This window comes from Pelobates fuscus, chromosome 4 (genome assembly GCF_036172605.1).
Source record: "Pelobates fuscus isolate aPelFus1 chromosome 4, aPelFus1.pri, whole genome shotgun sequence".
Taxonomy (NCBI): Eukaryota; Metazoa; Chordata; class Amphibia; order Anura; family Pelobatidae; genus Pelobates; species Pelobates fuscus.
The window spans coordinates 147,727,639-147,747,105 of record NC_086320.1 but is presented as its reverse complement, the minus strand read 5'-3'; the positions used below and the strand labels follow the sequence as shown (position 1 = coordinate 147,747,105).

At 39.1% G+C, this 19,467-nt stretch overlaps 1 protein-coding gene across 3 annotated transcripts in view; it reads left to right on the top strand.

Moving 5' to 3' along the window:
• CARMIL1 (capping protein regulator and myosin 1 linker 1) overlaps positions 1-19,467 on the top strand; it is a 231,920-nt gene that overhangs the window by 135,749 nt on the left and 76,704 nt on the right. For all 3 annotated transcript variants that reach the window (XM_063451656.1, XM_063451655.1, XM_063451657.1), the window contains exons 19-23: positions 3,108-3,207; positions 3,298-3,352; positions 12,876-13,048; positions 14,721-14,789; positions 18,735-18,828. In XM_063451656.1, the coding sequence (XP_063307726.1) occupies positions 3,108-3,207; positions 3,298-3,352; positions 12,876-13,048; positions 14,721-14,789; positions 18,735-18,828 (491 nt within the window). The remainder of the gene's footprint in view (positions 1-3,107; positions 3,208-3,297; positions 3,353-12,875; positions 13,049-14,720; positions 14,790-18,734; positions 18,829-19,467) is intronic.

The window sequence follows — 19,467 nt, the reverse complement described above, 5'->3', positions numbered from 1 at the left end:
TTTCAGGAAAACCTGTAGTGTAACAGTCAGTTTCCGCACTGAATTGGAAGATTTGTTGGCTAATGGTGCCTTTTCTTTTGGTTTAGAACATGAATGTTGGATTTAAGATGAGAACATCAATTAGTTTTGCTAATTTTTATACTTCTAGATCTAAAAGAAAAGATATAAAACAAATAAAAAAAATGGGTTTGATTCACCCGCCCTGTCTTCCCCCCCCCCCCCCCCCAAATATGTGTTAGGTTATTCTGTGATATGAATCTAAATGAGCTTACATAGACTATATATAAAATATAAATTATAGCACTCAAATTACTTTGTAAAGATATAAAAATTAAACTTAGCTTTTATTGCAGTTTCTTTTAAACATTTTCAGCATTTAAGTTTCCAAAGCTTTTGCTACATGCATGCAAGGCATGTCATTTTCAGTGCTGCCCTCACCGTAAAGTTCTCCTCTTAAACCCTACTACGGGGTCTCATGGTTTATCTTCAGAACACTTTAATGGAATTGTTTTCCTACAATATATACAGGGAGTGCAAAATTATTAGGCAAATGAGTATTTTGACCACATCATCCTCTTTATGCATGTTTTCTTACTCCAAGCTGTATAGGCTCGAAAGCCTACTACCAATTAAGCATATTAGGTGATGTGCATCTCTGTAATGAGAAGGGGTGTGGTTTAATGACATCAACACCCTATGGCAAAATGGGTCAAAAGAAGGACTTGACAGGCTCAGAAAAGTCAAAAATAGTGAGCTATCTTGCAGAGGGATGCAGCACTCTTAAAATTGCAAAGCTTCTGAAGCGTGATCATCGGACAATCAAGCGTTTCATTCAAAATAGTCAACAGGGTCGCAAGAAGCGTGTGGGAAAAACCAAGGCGCAAAATAACTGCCCATGAACTGAGAAAAGTCAAGCGTGCAGCTGCCAAGATGCCACTTGCCACCAGTTTGGCCATATTTCAGAGCTGCAACATCACTGGAGTGCCCATAAGCACAAGGTGTGCAATACTCAGAGACATGGCCAAGGTAAGAAAGGCTGAAAGACGACCACCACTGAACAAGACACACAAGCTGAAACGTCAAGACTGGGCCAAGAAATATCTCAAGACTGATTTTTCTAAGGTTTTATGGACTGATGAAATGAGAGTGTCTTGATGGGCCAGATGGATGGATTGGTAAAGGGCAGAGAGCTCCAGTCCGACTCAGACGCCAGCAAGGTGGAGGTGGAGTACTGGTTTGAGCTGGTATCATCAAAGATGAGCTTGTGGGGCCTTTTCGGGTTGAGGATGGAGTCAAGCTCAACTCCCAGTCCTACTGCCAGTTTCTGGAAGACACCTTCTTCAAGCAGTGGTACAGGAAGAAGTCTGCATCCTTCAAGAAAAACATGATTTTCATGCAGGACAATGCTCCATCACACGCGTCCAAGTACTCCACAGCGTGGCTGGCAAGAAAGGGTATAAAAGAAGAAAATCTAATGACATGGCCTCCTTGTTCACCTGATCTGAACCCCATTGAGAACCTGTGGTCCATCATCAAATGTGAGATTTACAAGGAGGGAAAACAGTACACCTCTCTGAACAGTGTCTGGGAGGCTGTGGTTGCTGCTGCACGCAATGTTGATGGTGAACAGATCAAAACACTGACAGAATCCATGGATGGCAGGCTTTTGAGTGTCCTTGCAGAGAAAGGTGGCTATATTGGTCACTGATTTGTTTTTGTTTTGTTTTTGAATGTCAGAAATGTATATTTGTGAATGTTGAGATGTTATATTGGGTTCACTGGTAAAAATAAATAATTGAAATGGGTATATATTTGTTTTTTGTTAAGTTGCCTAATAATTATGCACAGTAATAGTCACCTGCACACACAGATATCCCCCTAAAATAGCTAAAACTAAAAACAAACTAAAAACTACTTCCAAAAATATTCAGCTTTGATATTAATGAGTTTTTTGGGTTCATTGAGAACATGGTTGTTGTTCAATAATAAAATTAATCCTCAAAAATACAACTTGCCTAATAATTCTGCACTCCCTGTACAGTTTACAACAATGTGTATAATGCCAGTCTGTCCGTCTACCTATCTATCTGTCATTCGGTTGTTCTGTCTGTCATAAATCCCAAAAGGAAAACCAGGTGTTGTTAGGGAGTTCACACAACAAATAATGTGCGGTGTACTTATTTCAGATTAATGTACAATTGCCCAAAAGCTAAAACCAGTTGCATGTGAGGAACACAATATTGCGTACAAACCCCCACAATGTGAGAATTTCCATTTGTAAACTGTGTGATTTGTGTTAATACATGGGGATACGTGGGAATAGGTGTTGTGTACGTTGGGCCATATTCATTCCTGCACTTTTCTCGAATGTATAAGGACAGGCATTGGTGGTTGAGGTGCTAAGCCCTGCAGCCTGGTCAGGATTCCAACTGTGCAACATATTCTAGTGTACTTGGGTACCTGGTGGTTGTGGTACACCATATTTTGTATATGTTACGACATGTTCTAGTGCTGAATAACCTATGTCAGCACTGTAGTGCAGCTTTACACTGAGTCAGAGACTCTGGCTTGCCCTTGACTTATAAAGTCTTTGGATCTACATTGCCTAACATTCTTTTGATCATCTCGAGCGGATTCGTTTTCATAGACTCATGGGGATTCATCAACAGCTGAAGAGCCAGAGGCTGCATATCCCTGTATTAACTAAAAGGATTGATCTAGAATACACCCTTTCATGTTATCAGAACAAGCTCATGCTATCTTGTGCTAATAGCATGGGCATAGTTGGCTGTCAGTTGCTGTCAGGTTAGAATCTAGACAATGTGTTCTTATATCCGAAAATCTAAATAAAAACATTGTATAGTGAAACTCAACGGTACACTTATAAAACACTTGTATTTTATTTTTGGGTGCACCTGACGCTTTGATGTACAGACCAGTCAGAGATGATTTGATTCTTTGGTCCTTAAGAACTAATATAGATCCTTTGAAAGCATTGTCACGCAAATAATGGGATTTCAACACTGCACAAGGGCTGAGCGGCATTTCCATCAGTCTTCTCTTCTTGTACTAATTTCTGATGGAACTTTTATATATTATTTTCACAGGACTAGAAACTGACCTCTCGACTCTCATTGTCTGGCTCAGTAAAAACAGATCAATAAGACACCTGGCTTTGGGGAAGAATTTTAACAACATGAAATCAAAGTAAGATGTTATATTCTGTGCGTTTTAGTTCTTTTGATACAGCATACAATTATTTGCTGAAATGCAGTTTGTCTTTTTTTTCTCCTGTAGAAATCTAACACCTGTCCTGGATAACTTGGTACATATGATACAAGATGAAGAATCGGTGAGTCAAGACTCTAAATTAACCTTTTTTATTAATAAGCATCAACTCTATCTATGTATTCCCATGTATGCATTGAACACAGCAAATATCCAACACTTGTTGCCATGTTGCATTCTTTCACTGTATTTTGAATGGAACCTTCAATATCATTCACAACTGTGGGACTTGGCGTGTTCAAGCTATACAATTGAGGGCTGCCTCAAGTTTTAACAACTGTGAATCTCCTTAACTCCAATGCTGCATCTTTTCCTCCAGATTCTACTCCCTTATCAAGTTTGTTTACACAGCACTGACTAAGCTTAAGCAAAACTGAACTTTAGATTTACTAAAACATAGGGGTTTGTGTTTGTTTATCTATGGTAATAATTATTTTGGTGTGTCATTTGTTCTAAAGAGTCATATCCTATTGCTTCATTTTAAAGTAGTATCCTTTTATGACTAGGGATATTGGCACATGTAAACTCAGGCAGTAAATCAATAAATTGTGTAAAAATTAGCTGGGGTTATATTTTTAACTGTGTTGTTAATTTACTATTTTGTATGTATTGCACCTATTGGGACACTACAAGCACCATAACCACTACAGCATGCTGTATTGGTTATAGTGACAGGAGTGCCAAGGTGTCTACCCCCCAATGTTAGTAGTAAAAACATTTTAAAATGGTATCACTTCTTACTTGGGGTCAGTGGCGTAACTACCACGGTCACAGGAGTCGCAGCTGCAACCGGAGGGAAGGAGGGAATGAGACACATGGAGGTGATGGGGTGGAGGAAGGAATAAGACACATGGGGGGGAAGGTCGGGAGGGGCTGGGGGAGGAGGAAATGAGACACATGGAGGGGGTGGGGGGACGAGATAATGAGACACGTGGATGAGCTGGGGGGAGGAGGGAATGAGAAACATGGAGGAGGGTGCAGGGCATTTTTTGCACTGTGGCCCTGTGGTTTCTATTTACACCTCTGCTTGGGGTCCTCCGAGATAGCCAGAAGCTCTCTGTATGAGCTAGCTCTGCGGTGCCCGGCTCAGAAAGCTAACAGAAGCTTACTACTCTCAGAGCAGGGAGCAGCTCCTGGCAGATCCCAATGTAGTGGTTATGGTACTGTGTGTGCTCCTTTAAGTTCAGTTTAACAACAAATTGTCTGGATGATGGAATCACTGAAAGCAGTAGTTTGGGTGAACTCATTTGAATCTGTAAAGCACATTTCTTATGTTCTCAGTGTCTAGTGCAATTTGAGTTATATTTGTCATATTCTTTCCAAAATTAGTGACCAAATTTTTTTGAGATCTACCACTACTAATTAGTACTTGTATTAACCACTGTTTTAAAACAACCAGCCCATTAAGAGACCAAACCATTTAATCTTTTTGTGGCGTTTTCCAAATCAATGCTGATCCTCTATTTTAATGCCTCATGGGTGGTAATAGATTGCTGTGTATAGAAAATATTAGCTGGCTATAGATGCAGATCTAGTGTCTTCTTTCCCGGTGCAGACTGAAAGTCTTTGCCGGTGGCAGATCCATACCTAGAGTATTTGTCACCCTGGGTGGATCCTGTATTTGCACCCACCATAGGCGGTCGTGCAGTGGCCCAAGAATATGCCGGCCTGGTCATTGAAACCCCACTGATCAGCCGCACCCTAGGCAAACTGACACCCACTTATTACCCCACAGGCCGGTGGCTTGATCAGTCAGAGCTCAAGCTGCATGTGCAATTTTACATACACCATTCTCAATGAGCTGTAGTATACCTCATTGAGAAGTGTTAGTACAGGATGCTCCGGTTTGCATGTGTGAAGTAGGAACAGATAGGAGTGCTGTAGACACCTGCTGTTTCTGTTGGCTCATAGAAGCTAAAAGAAGCAGAAGAAAACATTCCTGGGGAGATGTTATAAAAGGGCTGACTGCTATTGAAATCTGAACTTTTGGGAAAAAAAAATGCACACTGTACACACATAAAACAATTCATGAAGATGAAGTGTCCTTATATGTTTAGAATATTCATTTAGGAATAAATGAATAAATAATTGTCTTCTAGTGTATATCTTTGTTTGTATACCTTTATATGATAAACTCCTATGGGAATGTACATACATGCAATTCTTCTGATTCCTATTACTCATACAGTGGGCCACAGGGAATTGATTTAATGAGAGAAGATCTTATAGTATATTTTATGAAGTCGAATGCATTTATTCTAATGTTGAAAAGTCAATGAAATATCCAAGCATTACCTGCTGCAAGGGGGGAGATATTAAATATGTTGGAGATCCTGTTTGACATTCTGACTCTTCCTTTGATGAGGGCTTCTCATTTTTATGCAACTGGGTTTTTTTCTGCAAAGCATTTCTTTTCGTCTTGTGAAAATCCTTTTTAGTCACGCTTCTAATGTGAAACTTTATTGTTCAGTTTCATCATGGTAAAACATGCTTCAAGAGCCTCGGGCTTGCTAGCGAGAGACTAAAATTTGGTTCAGTTCAAATACATTTATTTGTAGGGTCAACTGTAAAATTTCTGGATTTGCCTGTGTGTGAAATATAAGAATGGATACTTTATCTTTTTTTTTTTTTTTAAAGGTTTTTCATAATATGTTATGCTTTTAAAGGGAATGCTAGATACATGATATACAGCTACACATTTCTCTGTTTGGTTCACTTAATGTGAATGCTACATTACAATTTCAATTTCTCTCTAACCGAGAATTGGGAGTAGGATTGGAAAAAATACAACTGAATAAGGGTGAATATTTGATATTGGAGTCTACCAGCCATTTTATCAACTGCTAATCACACTTTTTAATATTTGGTTTATAAGGAAGTGAGGAAATGTAGGCATTTACTATGCATTTATATGGATATTAGCCATTGATTTAGTGGTTTATAAAATAGAATGTTTGGTTCTTAGTGTATTTATTGAACTATATCCTTAAAGGGTCACTATAGTCACTGAAACAACTTTAGCTTAATGAAGCAGTTTTGGTGTATAGCTATTTCTGCAGTTTCACCGGTCAATTCTCTGCCATTTAAGAGTTTATTTATGCAGCCCTAGCCACACCTCTCTTGACTGTGACTCACACAGCCTGCATGAAACCAAAATGGTTTTATTTTCAATCAGCTGTAACTTACTTTAACAGTTTTTATCTTTGGCCCTGTAAATTGAACTTTAATTGCATACAGGAGGCTCCTGCAGGGTTTAGGGTATTATTAACAGAGTAGGAGATAAGAAATTGTAAATTAAACAGAATTGGAAATGAAGGAAGTGCAAACATTAGATGACCCTTTATGGAAGAGTTTAGGATGCTCTGTAAGTCACATGCAGGGAGGTGTGACTAGGGCTGTATAAACAAAGTGATTTAACTCCTAAATGCCAGAGAATTGACCAGTGAGACTGCAGTGGCATGATCTATACACCAAAACTGTTTTGGTTAGCTAATGTTTTGGTGACTATAGTGTCCCTTTAAACTACTCTGGCATTGTGATGTGAATGGGGTTATATAATATTGAAAGTGTTCTGATCTTAAAATAGTATTTTGCACCATTTTATACATATAGTTTTAAAACTTTAATATACATAACACGAGTAGAACCCTGTCATCAGTTCATTACCTTTTTCTATTTGACCCCCCCATTTTCCATCTGACTGTCATCCTGTAGTCTAGATCAGTGGTTCCCAAACCAGTCCTTATGGCCCTCCAACAGGCCATGTTTTGTTAATATCTCAATTGGGATTAAAAAGGGAAATGCATAAATCCTGGACAATTGGTGGGCAATGAGGCTGGTTTGGGAACCACTCGTCTAGGCTGTATCTGTTAACCAAAAGGCACAAGCTCTTGCAGAACCACAACTCTAGCTGTAAAGTTGCAATAATATTTGTAGAATGAGATTCTTCCTACTGCTCCCCTACTTCCTTGCTGTAGATAGTTCATCTGTAGTGTACCATTGTTTCTATATTTTCTTCATGTGTCAAGGTTTGGTGGGAAGGGGTGCTTATCACAGCAGCAACCATTGTAGGTTAGAACCCATAAGGCAAGAAAACCAGAATACACACAAATTAAAGAAAAACACAAAATAATGAAAAATGCAAAACAGATAACTTAGAGCCAGGCCTCTGGATACACCAGCGGTTTGCACAGGAAAGCAGCCTGCTCTGGAACATCGAGGATTTGCACAGGAAGGCAACTTGCTGTGAAACATTGAGGATTTGCACAAGAATGCAGCTTGTTCTGGAACACTTGGGGTTTGCACAGGAGAACATCCTGCTCTGGAACGCTGAGGATAAAAGGATAGCAGCAAACTCTGGAACACTAAGGGGAACACAGGATATACAACAACATTAATGAACTGGCAAATAGGAAGCTGCAAGTCTTAACTAAATAGGGAGGAGATAATTGCAGCTGGGAACAGATATCTCCAATCTAGGTGCAGTAGTCTACAACAAAACCACAGAAAAGTAGGGTAACTGTGAAGTACTGCACCAGACTGATGTGAAAACACACAATCATGACATATTTTTTACTAAATTCCAGTCACTGACTTCCGTTGTACAGATTACAACACCCTATCACAGTTTGCTGGATACTATTGTGATGGTACAATAGACCTTTTATCATTGTCTACAAGACCTCTTATCACGAGTTATTTCTTTATAACTGAACATTCTCTACATTCTTGCCTCTTCTTGGCAAGAGTTCTTAGTTTCCCTTTCTGCTCCTTTTTTTCCATGTATTTGTATTCTTCGTGTTGCATGTTAGTTTAATGACGTTTTTGTGAATGTGTGTTGTTTTGCTGTGATGTTATCATTTCCTGTTAGCTGGAACACTACTCCTGATATGTTATGTCTTATCCTCCGTACTAATGAATATCAAAAAAGAGACATATAGAAAATACATTACTAAGAAGTATAACGTGAAGACTTGCATAATGCTTAAAGCGGAGCTGTCAGCTGTCAACTGACAGTGACATTACCACTAGAGTTCTGGTGACTGGGGAAAGTGAAATTACAACACAGTCAGTATGAGTATTTCATGAAGATTTAATATGCATAAAGTCTCTATTATTTGATTTCTTCAGTCAAAATATGTATATTCCAAAGATAGGGAAAAGTCCCACTTTTGCGGATATTCTTCTTGTGTGTGGTAGTTGTATTCTAACATGGGGATTACATTATAGTGGTCCCAGGTCACCCATACATCTACAGTTGTCAGTCCATAGATATCTCTTTTCCAGGCATGTTTTGTATAATAACCCCCTAGTTAGTTGGATACCTCCAAGACCTGTACTCACGATTTCTAGATAGTAACGCTATCTGGACATAGACCTTTTGTTTACTATAATATATACCTCACCCTTTTACAAACGGTAAAAGGCTTTTAAAACAGATAGGTCTTAATACACAAACCCACCCACTGGAGATACATCATTGGGCATATGTTAAATTGTATTTAGACCTGCACTCTGGGTGACTCTATGACTGTTAACTAACACCCCTTTCATGTATCTTATATAACACCTTAACCTATTATGGCTCATTTTTCACCCATCACCTCCCACCCCCTCAACTCCCCATTATCATCTGGGTCATCAAGACTTGTTACCTTATGCACACAATTACCCCTGCCTCTTTTCTTACAGAGTATTCTCATCAGTATATTCCCTACCCTCCTGGTGCATCCAGACCAAGTAGGCTTTATCATGCCTAGACATGCATGCGACAACACATGCAGATTCTTTGATTTTATTTGGCACACTTACCAAAAGCAGATGCCAATTATTCTACAATCATTTAGATGCAGAAAAGGCATCTGATCGACTGCTATAACCTTTTCTATATTGGCAGCCACGTCTAATGAAATATGTGTCTGCTTAGGAGAGGAATGTGGGCTCCGCAGAAGTAGCCTCAGACTAAGCTGACATTGCGGAATCTATATCTATCAGTATATCTGTATGAGTCACAAAGAAGAGGCATTTAAAATGCCCTTCTGATGGTACCCAACTCTAGTTTGCTTAGTTAAAATGCATCAGATTGCATCAAACCATGCAAATCCAGTAATACCTTTATTTACTTGCGGCGGATCTACCCCAGAGTTAATCAAATCTAGCAAGACGTAGCTAGCATGGTATGCCATTAGATATGTGGGTTTGGTTGTTTAAAGCATTATCTAACCTCACCAGAGCTCAAAACAAGCTGCTGGCATAGCCACATTTTGAGTCATAGCTGAAAAATGGGGGCTAGTTCAGACTCCAGGTTTGGCAACTGTACCAAGAATAGTGAGGGGAGTAATGGAAATGGACAAGTGTATAGCTCTTGTTTACAAAGCATCCAAAAACTTCAATAAATCCTGGGACCCCTGGGTTTCAGACCCAACATTGACATCCTAAACCGAACTAAACTCTTCCTACATTGCACTCCAGCCTTGACAAATTAACTGGATGTTCCCTCCTCAGCCCCTCCTCTTTTTACCTAATTCCAACCCTTCTTTTCCTAATATTACTAAGTTAATTTTATATATTTCACTAGTGGGATAAGGTCGAGTACTGAGTGGACACTTTCTAGTTACACCCACACAATGATTCCTGTTATATTTGCTTGTTTTTTTTTACAGTAAAGCAACATTGTTTACGTTTCTAAAATTATACTAACAATGTTAACAAACATTTTGTAACATCAAAACATGTGACACTTGTATTTATGGTTTGAAGAGATATTCTATTATTGTGAATACAACTCGTAGCATAATTTGTATTGTGTAAAATTGAAAAGCCTTAAATAAAGAATGTTTTTAAAAAAACAACACACCATTTATAATATATTTTGCACTTTTTAACATTTTCTGGGATATTAGAGAGAGAGTTTGTATAACCCTAGGGACACTTAAGGTATCATGCACTTAATTGGGTCAAACAATTTACTGTTGGTGCAGGATGAGAGATGTGATTGGAGGATTGGTTGTCTGAGGTCATTGGTTCTTGTAGCTCAGCCAAAATAACAACCACAGATTGACACAATAGTCTTTAACCAGGGCTATCCTATTAGCATCAACCTTTTCATTCCTGTCCTTTCATTAAAAGCAGATGTGTTTAGTGAAGCCAATTTATTTTTTTTGCCAGAGGTTTTCTAACCACCTGCTGTGGAGTACACAATTAATTGTACATAGGACTTTCAATTTGTATGTAAATGCCCCAAAAATACAGAATAGTTGACTATTCTACCATTATGCCATTCATCACTTATAAAATACATCTGATTTTGACATTATAATGTGTAGGGAGGTTGTAAAAATGAATTAAAAACACAATACATACACAATGCATACACAATGTGTGTATGTATTTTAGTAGCTGCATATTTTAGTAACCTTCACTATTATTAATTTTCAATTCATTTATTAGATGGTTACTCTAACCATAATAGCTACTAGAGCCGACTGTAGTTGTTATGATGTTAGTTGTACCTTGGCCCGGTCTCCAGTAATGGGACAACCTTTTTACAACAGTTTTCCCTCTTACCTAGTCGTGCCAAGTGAAAGATCTGCAGAAGTCCGATGCTGACCCGGCCAACCATTTGTTAGTGTCAACTGACCGCTCTCAGCCAAAGAATGCCATTCTGTGCATAAAAATATGCACACAATTGATATTTTTTTTTAAATTCTTTATTTTTGTAGTGCGTAATCTTTGAACAGTCGCGTGCGAGGTACCCCAAAGACAATCCTCCTGCGTATTGTAAACAGTTGAACATAAAGGTACATGGTAGATCTAGCACATTTTTATATAAGGATAGGTTAGGTGATAAACATTTTAGGTTTTCATTGCTTAGGTTGTTCTCATGGTACTATGTAACTTATTAAAACAGGCTAGGTACATGTTGGCTTATTATCTTCGTCATAATGAGTTACCTTCAAGTTTGGTGACAGTAGTTTAAGGTTAATATGTATGTAGCTTGTCACCGCTTTAGCTTCCAAACTTTAGTATGATTAATCTTAGATTAGCTTGAGTGAGGGACCTGCAGTTCGTACAGTGTCAGGCTGTCTAAACAATCATAACAGAACATATGGTAAGCAAATCATTTAAATCACATTTCAAACTTTTAGACTACTCAGTGCAGTTTAGAGAGGGATATGTTGTTCTATTTATGGTGTTAGACTAGGTGCCCATGCTGCCTGTCTTGTACATGCTGAGCGGTGTTACCCCTCAGTGTAGTTGAGAAATCGTTTCAGGGTGGTGTTTGTTGGGCCCAGAGCTTTTAAAGGACCATGGGTGTCAGCCCATACTGCGTGCGGGGTCGCCGCACCGGTCGGCAGGTATGCCCCCGAGTGTAGTGCCGTGGGGTGTGAGTAGTTTGGGTGCAGCTATTTATGCTGTCCCCCTAGGAGCCATATGGGGTAATAAGGGTTGCCAGCATTTAAAGAGTCTTAATAAAGTAAGCTTGTGGGGTAGACCGAGGGTGTCAGCCGGCACCGTGCGGGTGAGTAGGGACGAGGTTTGTCATAACCTGAGTCTCTGAGCAGCTGGTACGGGTAGTCAGCGGTGGTGCAGGGTTCAGCAACAGTTTGGGAGCGCTGGCCTCAGAGGGCCAGAGAGTCAGCCGATACCTCTGGTGGGCCAAGTTATGCAGACTCTGTCCAGGTCGGCTGTGGAATGTGCGCGGTGGATCAGGCCTCTGAGGGCTCCAGATCTTGCTGCTGGATGGAGGTGAGGCGAAGATGCTCCCCAGTCCCTGGTGCCTCGTTGGGGTCGTGCATCCGAGGGGCCCCTGGATTGTGACTTTGCTTCAGAGTGTTCGGCTGCGCGGCACCCTGGTTTGCAGCTGTGGCTTGGAGGAGTGGAGATGAGCTGCACCAAGCGCCGGCTCCCAGACCAAGTAAGTCGCTTGTGTGAGAGGTTGGTTTGGCAGTCCCGTTCTCGTGAGCATGGGGGCAGGTGAAGTGTGCTCAGCCTGACAGCTTTCCTGGACGCCTGTGGCGGGTGCCTGTAATGGCGACGTCGGGTTGCTGGGCGAATCCACGTGGCTACAGTTTTCGCACACAATTGATATTAGCCAACCTGAGATCGCTAAAATGCCACAATGACGCTGATGGAGGTGGCATTACACCACCGGCAGCAAAGGGAGTGAAAATGTGTATGTGCAGCATTTCATTGTATATCTGTTTGTAATAAATTTGGGGAATGCTTTCTGAAACCATTGATTACTCTTCCTTGGCTCCTGTATGTGGTACAGAAAATAATGTTTGGTGAAATTTGGAATCCGCCGATAGACTGACATTTTCCAAGCCATCAGAAAATATTTCTGCAACGAACATGAAAAAAAACTTAAATATAAAATATAAATATAAAATGTTTTGATTATTTGATTGTTTTTTTTACTTACCCCTCTCGTATGTGTATCCCTTTTAAGAGTGTATAAAGAAAAATGCTATTGCATTTTAATGAGACTATTTAAAAACAAAACAAAAAAACACTCTATTTTGGTGTTTCCACTCTTATTCCTAGGATTAATGCTAATTCTCTTAATTATTCCTTCTCTCCTGCAGCCTTTGCAATCACTGTCTCTGGCAGATTCAAAACTGAAGACCGATGTCACGCTTATTATAAATGCCCTTGGCAGCAATACATCATTAACCAAAGTAGATATCAGTGGGAATGGTATGGGAGATATGGGAGCCAAGATGTTAGCCAAAGCACTGCAAATAAATACCAAGCTAAGGTAAGGAGAGCTGTCTCACAGTGTGCTGTCTGCACAGAGCCATTGGCAACATTAAAAAGTGGTTACATTTCATTTTTTATAACCAGATCAAATCTAGTATTTAAATTGTACCTGTCATGATACACACACAATGGTTCTAAATTGAGAAGCATTCAATTTCATTTAGATTTTGCTGCTAGCAAAAATGTAGCTTTGTATTTAATGTCCTTTAATGTTGTGCCCATCCCCATTTGTCAATCAAATCTTTGGCATTATACCCTGCATGCCAGTGTCGGTACAGAGGATGGCCCTGTTTGGGAAAGAGTCCCCTAGCAGGGCCAGACAGCATGGCGCAGCAACGGAGGAACTGGAACACCCACGAACATCAAAAAAAGGGTTCTTTGTAATTTTTAGTATATGGTCAGTGGGAGTTTTCATAAACAGTGTTTAACACTTTCTAAAAGAATTACGGAACTATTGCAGATTTTGGTCTCATGTTGTATTGTTTGTAAATTGATATATTAGCGGTAAGATAATTGGTATTGTTTGCCAAAATATTAAAAGGTGAATAAAAATAAGGCAAACATTTTTCTAGTAGTTTCAGTTTAAATAAAGATGGATACCTAAGACTTTTTACTTCCCCAATTGATCACAAGCTTGTTTCAGCTATTTATTCACCCTTTGAAATGTATCTAAGCTGGCTATGGAGTGGGGGACTGCTAGCCTGAGCACCTGACTGACTTCTGTGAGATGTGTATATTCCACTTTTTTGGAGGGACCACTATGCTCCCTTTGTCTGAGCACATTATGTGCCATATTTAAAAAAAAAAAAAAAAATATCTAAGAAAATCTATAAATGTGTATATTTATGTGTATATAATATATATTGTTTGAGTATATATGTGTTTGTGCATGTGTATATTTTATTTATATATATATATATATATATATATGCATGCACAAACACATATATACTCAAACTATATATATATATATATATATATATATATATATATATATGTGCTCCCCTTCACTGTATATATAATATACACATGCGCAAACACATATATACTCTAACAATCCTCTTCACAGTGCGTTGAGAAAGGCGTCCTCTTCCAGGTTGATTTATAACATTTGGAAATTGGCACTTGCTATTTTCTTATAGCCAGTTTGTATTTTGTGATGTTTACCGACCTTTTCTAGTTACCAAGGTGTAATGTAAAATATCAATGGGAATATATATATATATATATATTTTTTTTTATTTTTTTTTCCCATTAATTCATAGCGGTGCCCATAATTGGCACATTTACATATATTTAATTTAACAAAGATTTTTTGGGAGGAGGATAAACCTGTGTTGTGTTTGCAATTGTTTGATATCCATGAGAGCAGAGACACATTTTTGTGTTTTATGAGCAGAAAGTAAACAATAAAGTACATTTTCCATAGCCTTCTTTGCTCAGATTTACCAAGGTTGCCAATATTAGGAGAGCACTGTACACTTTTCTCGCATGGCTTCAGTTTGTAGAAAAATGCCCAATTTTAATTTACTGTGTAATTTGAAATGACTGCAGAATTAGCATAACTAGAGTCTAGGTTACATCTAAAAAGGGTCAGTGTCTTGCTCTGTATATTGTGTGCTTGTATGAGGCAATATGTTGAGGAAATCTCTTGTTTGTTTTTACTGCAGAACAGTGATATGGGATAAGAATAATATCACCTCTCAGGGATTTCAGGATATCGCGGTTGCTCTAGAAAAGTAAGTATGGGCAGTTACTTATTTTGAGCAATTTCATATGTATGATTGTTCTTCTAAATCGTACTTTCATGTCATTATAGTTGGTTTGCAAGATATCTTGTCATGCTCACCTGGAGTCTCCAAGTTTGGAGAGTATTTGCATGTCTCTGGGTGAAATATATATGTTATTCCATCCAGACATGGCTCTGCTTAAAACGCTACAAATCCCTACAAAGTTGCAATTGTTGATCTTTCCCTTTTATAGTCCGTTCTATTCATTTGCAGTGGCTATGGCACCTTTTCGGACCATCGCTGCCCTCTTATTTTCCCATGTGGCTTTCCTTTACTACTTTTTACAGTCATGGGAATATTGTAACATATAATGTACAAATGTATTCCAATATCCTCACTAAGAATCAGGACTGGTAGAAGGACGTACAGCGGAAATCTTGTTGGGAGTAGTAATTAAGCATAAATATGAAGAAAGAAGGGAATTTTCCTTCCCTTAAAGGAAGAGTGTATTTTTGTCTTTATTATTATTTAGCCCCTTAGTGATCAGACTGTTTTTCAATTTTCTTACCGTTAAGGACCAGGGCTGTTGTTACATTTCTGCGGTGTTTGTGTTTAGCTGTAATTTTCCTCTTACTTATTTACTGTACCCACACATATTATATACCGTTTTTCTCACCATTAAATGGTCTTTCTAACGATCTCATTATTTTCATCATGTCATAAAATTTACTATAAAAACAATTAGAAAATATGATGAAAAAATCTGTTACGCATCTACAACTGCCAAAAAACACCCATGCTAAATAGTTTCTAAATTTTGTCCTGAGTTTAGAAATACCCAAAGTATGACGCCAAGACAGCGCGCTTGCAAGGATGGACTGATGTTAGTACCAGAAACTTGAAGGGAGAGCGAAAGAGGAGGATCAGTATTAGGAGGAGGAAAGACAAGGAGCTCAGTTTTAGAGAGATTGAGTTTCAGAATGCGGGAGGACATCCAGTCAGAGATGGAAGAAAGGCAGGCAGTGATACGTTGCAGAACGGCAGGGGAGAGGTCCGGGGTGGAGAGATATAACTGGGTGTCATCAGCGTACAGGTGGTAGCGGAATCCAAAAGAGGTAATAAGTTTGCCAAGAGAGGCAGTATAAAGAGAAAATAGAAGGGGACCAAGGACAGAGCCTTGGGGGACTCCAACCGAGACAGGACGAGGGGAGGAGGTATCATTAGAAAAAGAGACACTGAATGAGCGTTGGGAGAGAGAGGAGGAAAACCATGAGAGGACAGAGTCACAGAGACCGAGTGATTGAAGAGTTTGAAGAAGGAGAGAATGATCAAAGGTGTCAAAGGCCGCTGAGAGATCAAGAAGAATTAGTATGGAGTAGTGGCCTTTGGATTTAGCTGCGATTAGGTCGTTAGTAACTTTGATAAGCGCAGTCTCTGTAGAGTGGAGAGGGCGGAAGCCAGATTGAAGGGGGTCAAGGAGAGAGTTGGGATTGAGGAAATGAGACACACGGGTAAAGACAAGTCTTTCCAGAAGCTTTGAGGAAAAAGGGAGCAGGGATATGGGACGGTAGTTAGAGGGGTGGATGGGTCGAGGGATGTTTTTTTTAGTATAGGTACTACAGTGGCGTGTTTAAGGTCAGCAGGGACGATGCCAGAAGAGAGAGAGCAGTTGAAGATGTGTGTTAAAGAAGGCACGAGACAAGTGGAGAGAGATCTGATGATGTGAGATGGGACAGGATCAAGTGGGCAAGTGGTGGGGCGAGAGGAGCAAAGAAGAGTAGCCACCTCTTGGTCAGTAGCTGGGGAGAATGTCTGAAGGGTAGGAAATGCATGATCTATGTGTGGTTGAGAAACAGAATGGCAAGGAGGGGAGAATTCTTTCCTTAGCTGTTCAATCTTGTCAGTGAAGTTAACATGCAAAGTTATCAGCAGTAAGGTTTAGTTTGGGGGGTGGCCACAGCAGGGCAAAGAAGAGAATTAAAGGTGTCAAAGAGACGCCTGGGGTTGCGGGAGCATGAACTAATGAGAGAGGAAAAGTATGACTGTTTGGCAAGGGCTGCACTGAGGTTCTAACTTCTTCAATCCAGGACTCATCTAGGAATTGGACACATCACCTCAGAGGTACATGTCTCGGCACTCTCTGATCTCTCTTTTCATGAAAGGGCTTTGATAAGGAGGTTTCTAAATATCTGTTGGCTGTATTTATATGCTCACTCGGTTAACCATTGCTCCCTATGGAATTCTTTGTTTTGTTTTGTTTTTTTAATGGCTTTGAAATGTTCACCCCTTTTAACCATGAGACTCTATCTGTCCACAACTGCTTAATATTAAGTTGGCTCTATCGGTGACATTAGCATTGGGCTGAAGGATCTTAAAGCACTGTTTTGCATAGAACCCTTTACTGCCTTCCACAAGATATCTAAAGCCTATTGATTAGAAAGTAGAGTCAGTAATGAAACTTTCTCCTCCTGTCCTAAATACATATCAAAAGCATAATCTGAACAATTGCAAACAAATGGACACATTTGAGAGATGTCTTAGGATCTATTCCCATAGGTCCGCTATCTGGCTTTCTTCTGATAGTCTGTTTATCTTTACTAATGGACCAGAAAAGGTATGTATGCCTCTATAAAAGCCATCAGAGGGATAGTCTTGGCTATTTTCATTCTACCAAGACCTAGGGCTTACAGTAACTGAACATCTGTTGCTCTCCACTAGAGCCATTTCTCCCTCTTGAGCGTCAGTGGCCAATTTTCCCTGGAACTTATAGGTAAATGGCTGCTTGGTCCTCAACCGATAATTTTCAGACATTTGTTTTTTTTGTACATTTGAGTTAGTCAATTTGATAATGTGTCAATCGTGGGCAGTCCGTTTTTAATTTCCAATCTCCTTATGAGGTTGTGTTGTCAATTTGCACTCATATTTTGGAAGTCTTTTGTATTTCTTCACTCCCTTGGTTATTGCTTGGGTATTACCCATTGTTGTGCTGCCATGGATATGTCCAGGAAAAGGAAAATGTATTCCTCCTTAACAACCGTTTTTGTCGGACGTAGCAACTACGTCCGCGGTCGTTAAGGGGTTAAAATTAAATATCAACTTCTGTGTGACATCTATTGTACACATAAGTGAAAAGCTATTTTAAGTGCATCCTCCAGCTTACCTTTGCTCTTGGGAGGGCAGCTGTCTTTAACCCCTTAAGGACACATGACATGTGTGACATGTCATGATTCCCTTTTATTACAGAAGTTTGGTCCTTAAGGGGTTAAAGGGACATTCCAGACCCCTAAAGCACTTTAGCTTTTGAAAAAGTGCAGATTTTAGTAGAAATTGGCACTTTGATAAATTAGTATAGTTACATCATCCTGGCTGTTAATCAGGCAACTTGTTCTGTTACATCATTTTTGTTTAATTGCTTAGAGCACCTGCCTTGCAAAGACTTCTCATTGAGCTGCATTGGGAAGTCTGTGATTGGACAGCCACAGCAAAATCTGCAGACAAGAGATCTCCTGTTTTTTTAACCTATTAAAAAAAAATACCCAATGGAAAATGCATAATTAAAAGCCTTCATGATTTCATTAAGAGATTGTTTATTAAACAGTGATTTGGGGGGACAGTGGAGTGTTCCTTTAAGTCCTGCTTAGTTAAAAGCAGAGCTTATCTCACCAGGACTATGTTGTAAGGAAGCACTAGCATGTGTTCATTAATCTTGACATAGAATGCAAATGCCAGATTTGGCAACAAATGATGAATTTGAAAACTTTTCTCTATCCACAAAGTTTATTTTGCCAACATGTTCTATTTGTTTAAATTAACTACAATTTACTGATTAACCCCTTAAGGACCACACTTCTGGAATAAAAGGGAATCATGGCATGTCATGTGTCCTTAAGGGGTTATTGAATATCACTACAATGTTTGCGTGACATTATCAATTATTTATCTTTTGTATTGTAGGAACTATACCCTAAGATTTATGCCTATACCTATGAATGATGCTGCCCAAGCTCTGAAAACGAATCCAGAAAAAACAGAGGATGCCCTTCAAAAGGTGAGGCATTGGTCAGGTATAGTTTGAGTTAATGTGTAATAGAACAATTGTACTGTCTTTTGGCTAAAAGTCACGGAATCACCAAATCCAACCATGATGTAAGCAATTACCTTACTGCTACTTTTTCCGTTGCAAGACTGTCTTCAATGTGTCCCTACCGGTGCTTATAAACAAGTGTGCGATTTAGTCAAAAATTACTAGCCCTCCACAGAAACATGTTTCAATCAAACATAAAAGGGGTTGTTTTGTCCAGACTCCATTAGACATAGCTTTTATTATTGTGAATGTTAATAAAACTATTTCTCCTGTAGGGAGAAGGGAAACACAAAAAAGAAAATACTAGCAAATCTAATATTTCAAAACTAAACTATTTTTGTTATACTTGACGTGAACTTAATAAATTAGCAGCAAAATGGATAAGGCATAATGGCTTGACATGTGGAGTAACTTATTTCACTAAATAAGTGAAAATCAACTAGATTTAAAGAGCACTAAGTAAGTCTCCTTTAAATAATTCTGATAATAACAATGTTTAATTTGGGATTATAGGTTATATGGGTGTGCTCACTGACCACATGTTTCACTGTAAAATTAAAAATAATCTGTTTTACTTGCCTCGTTTCCATTCCTGAGAGTCCT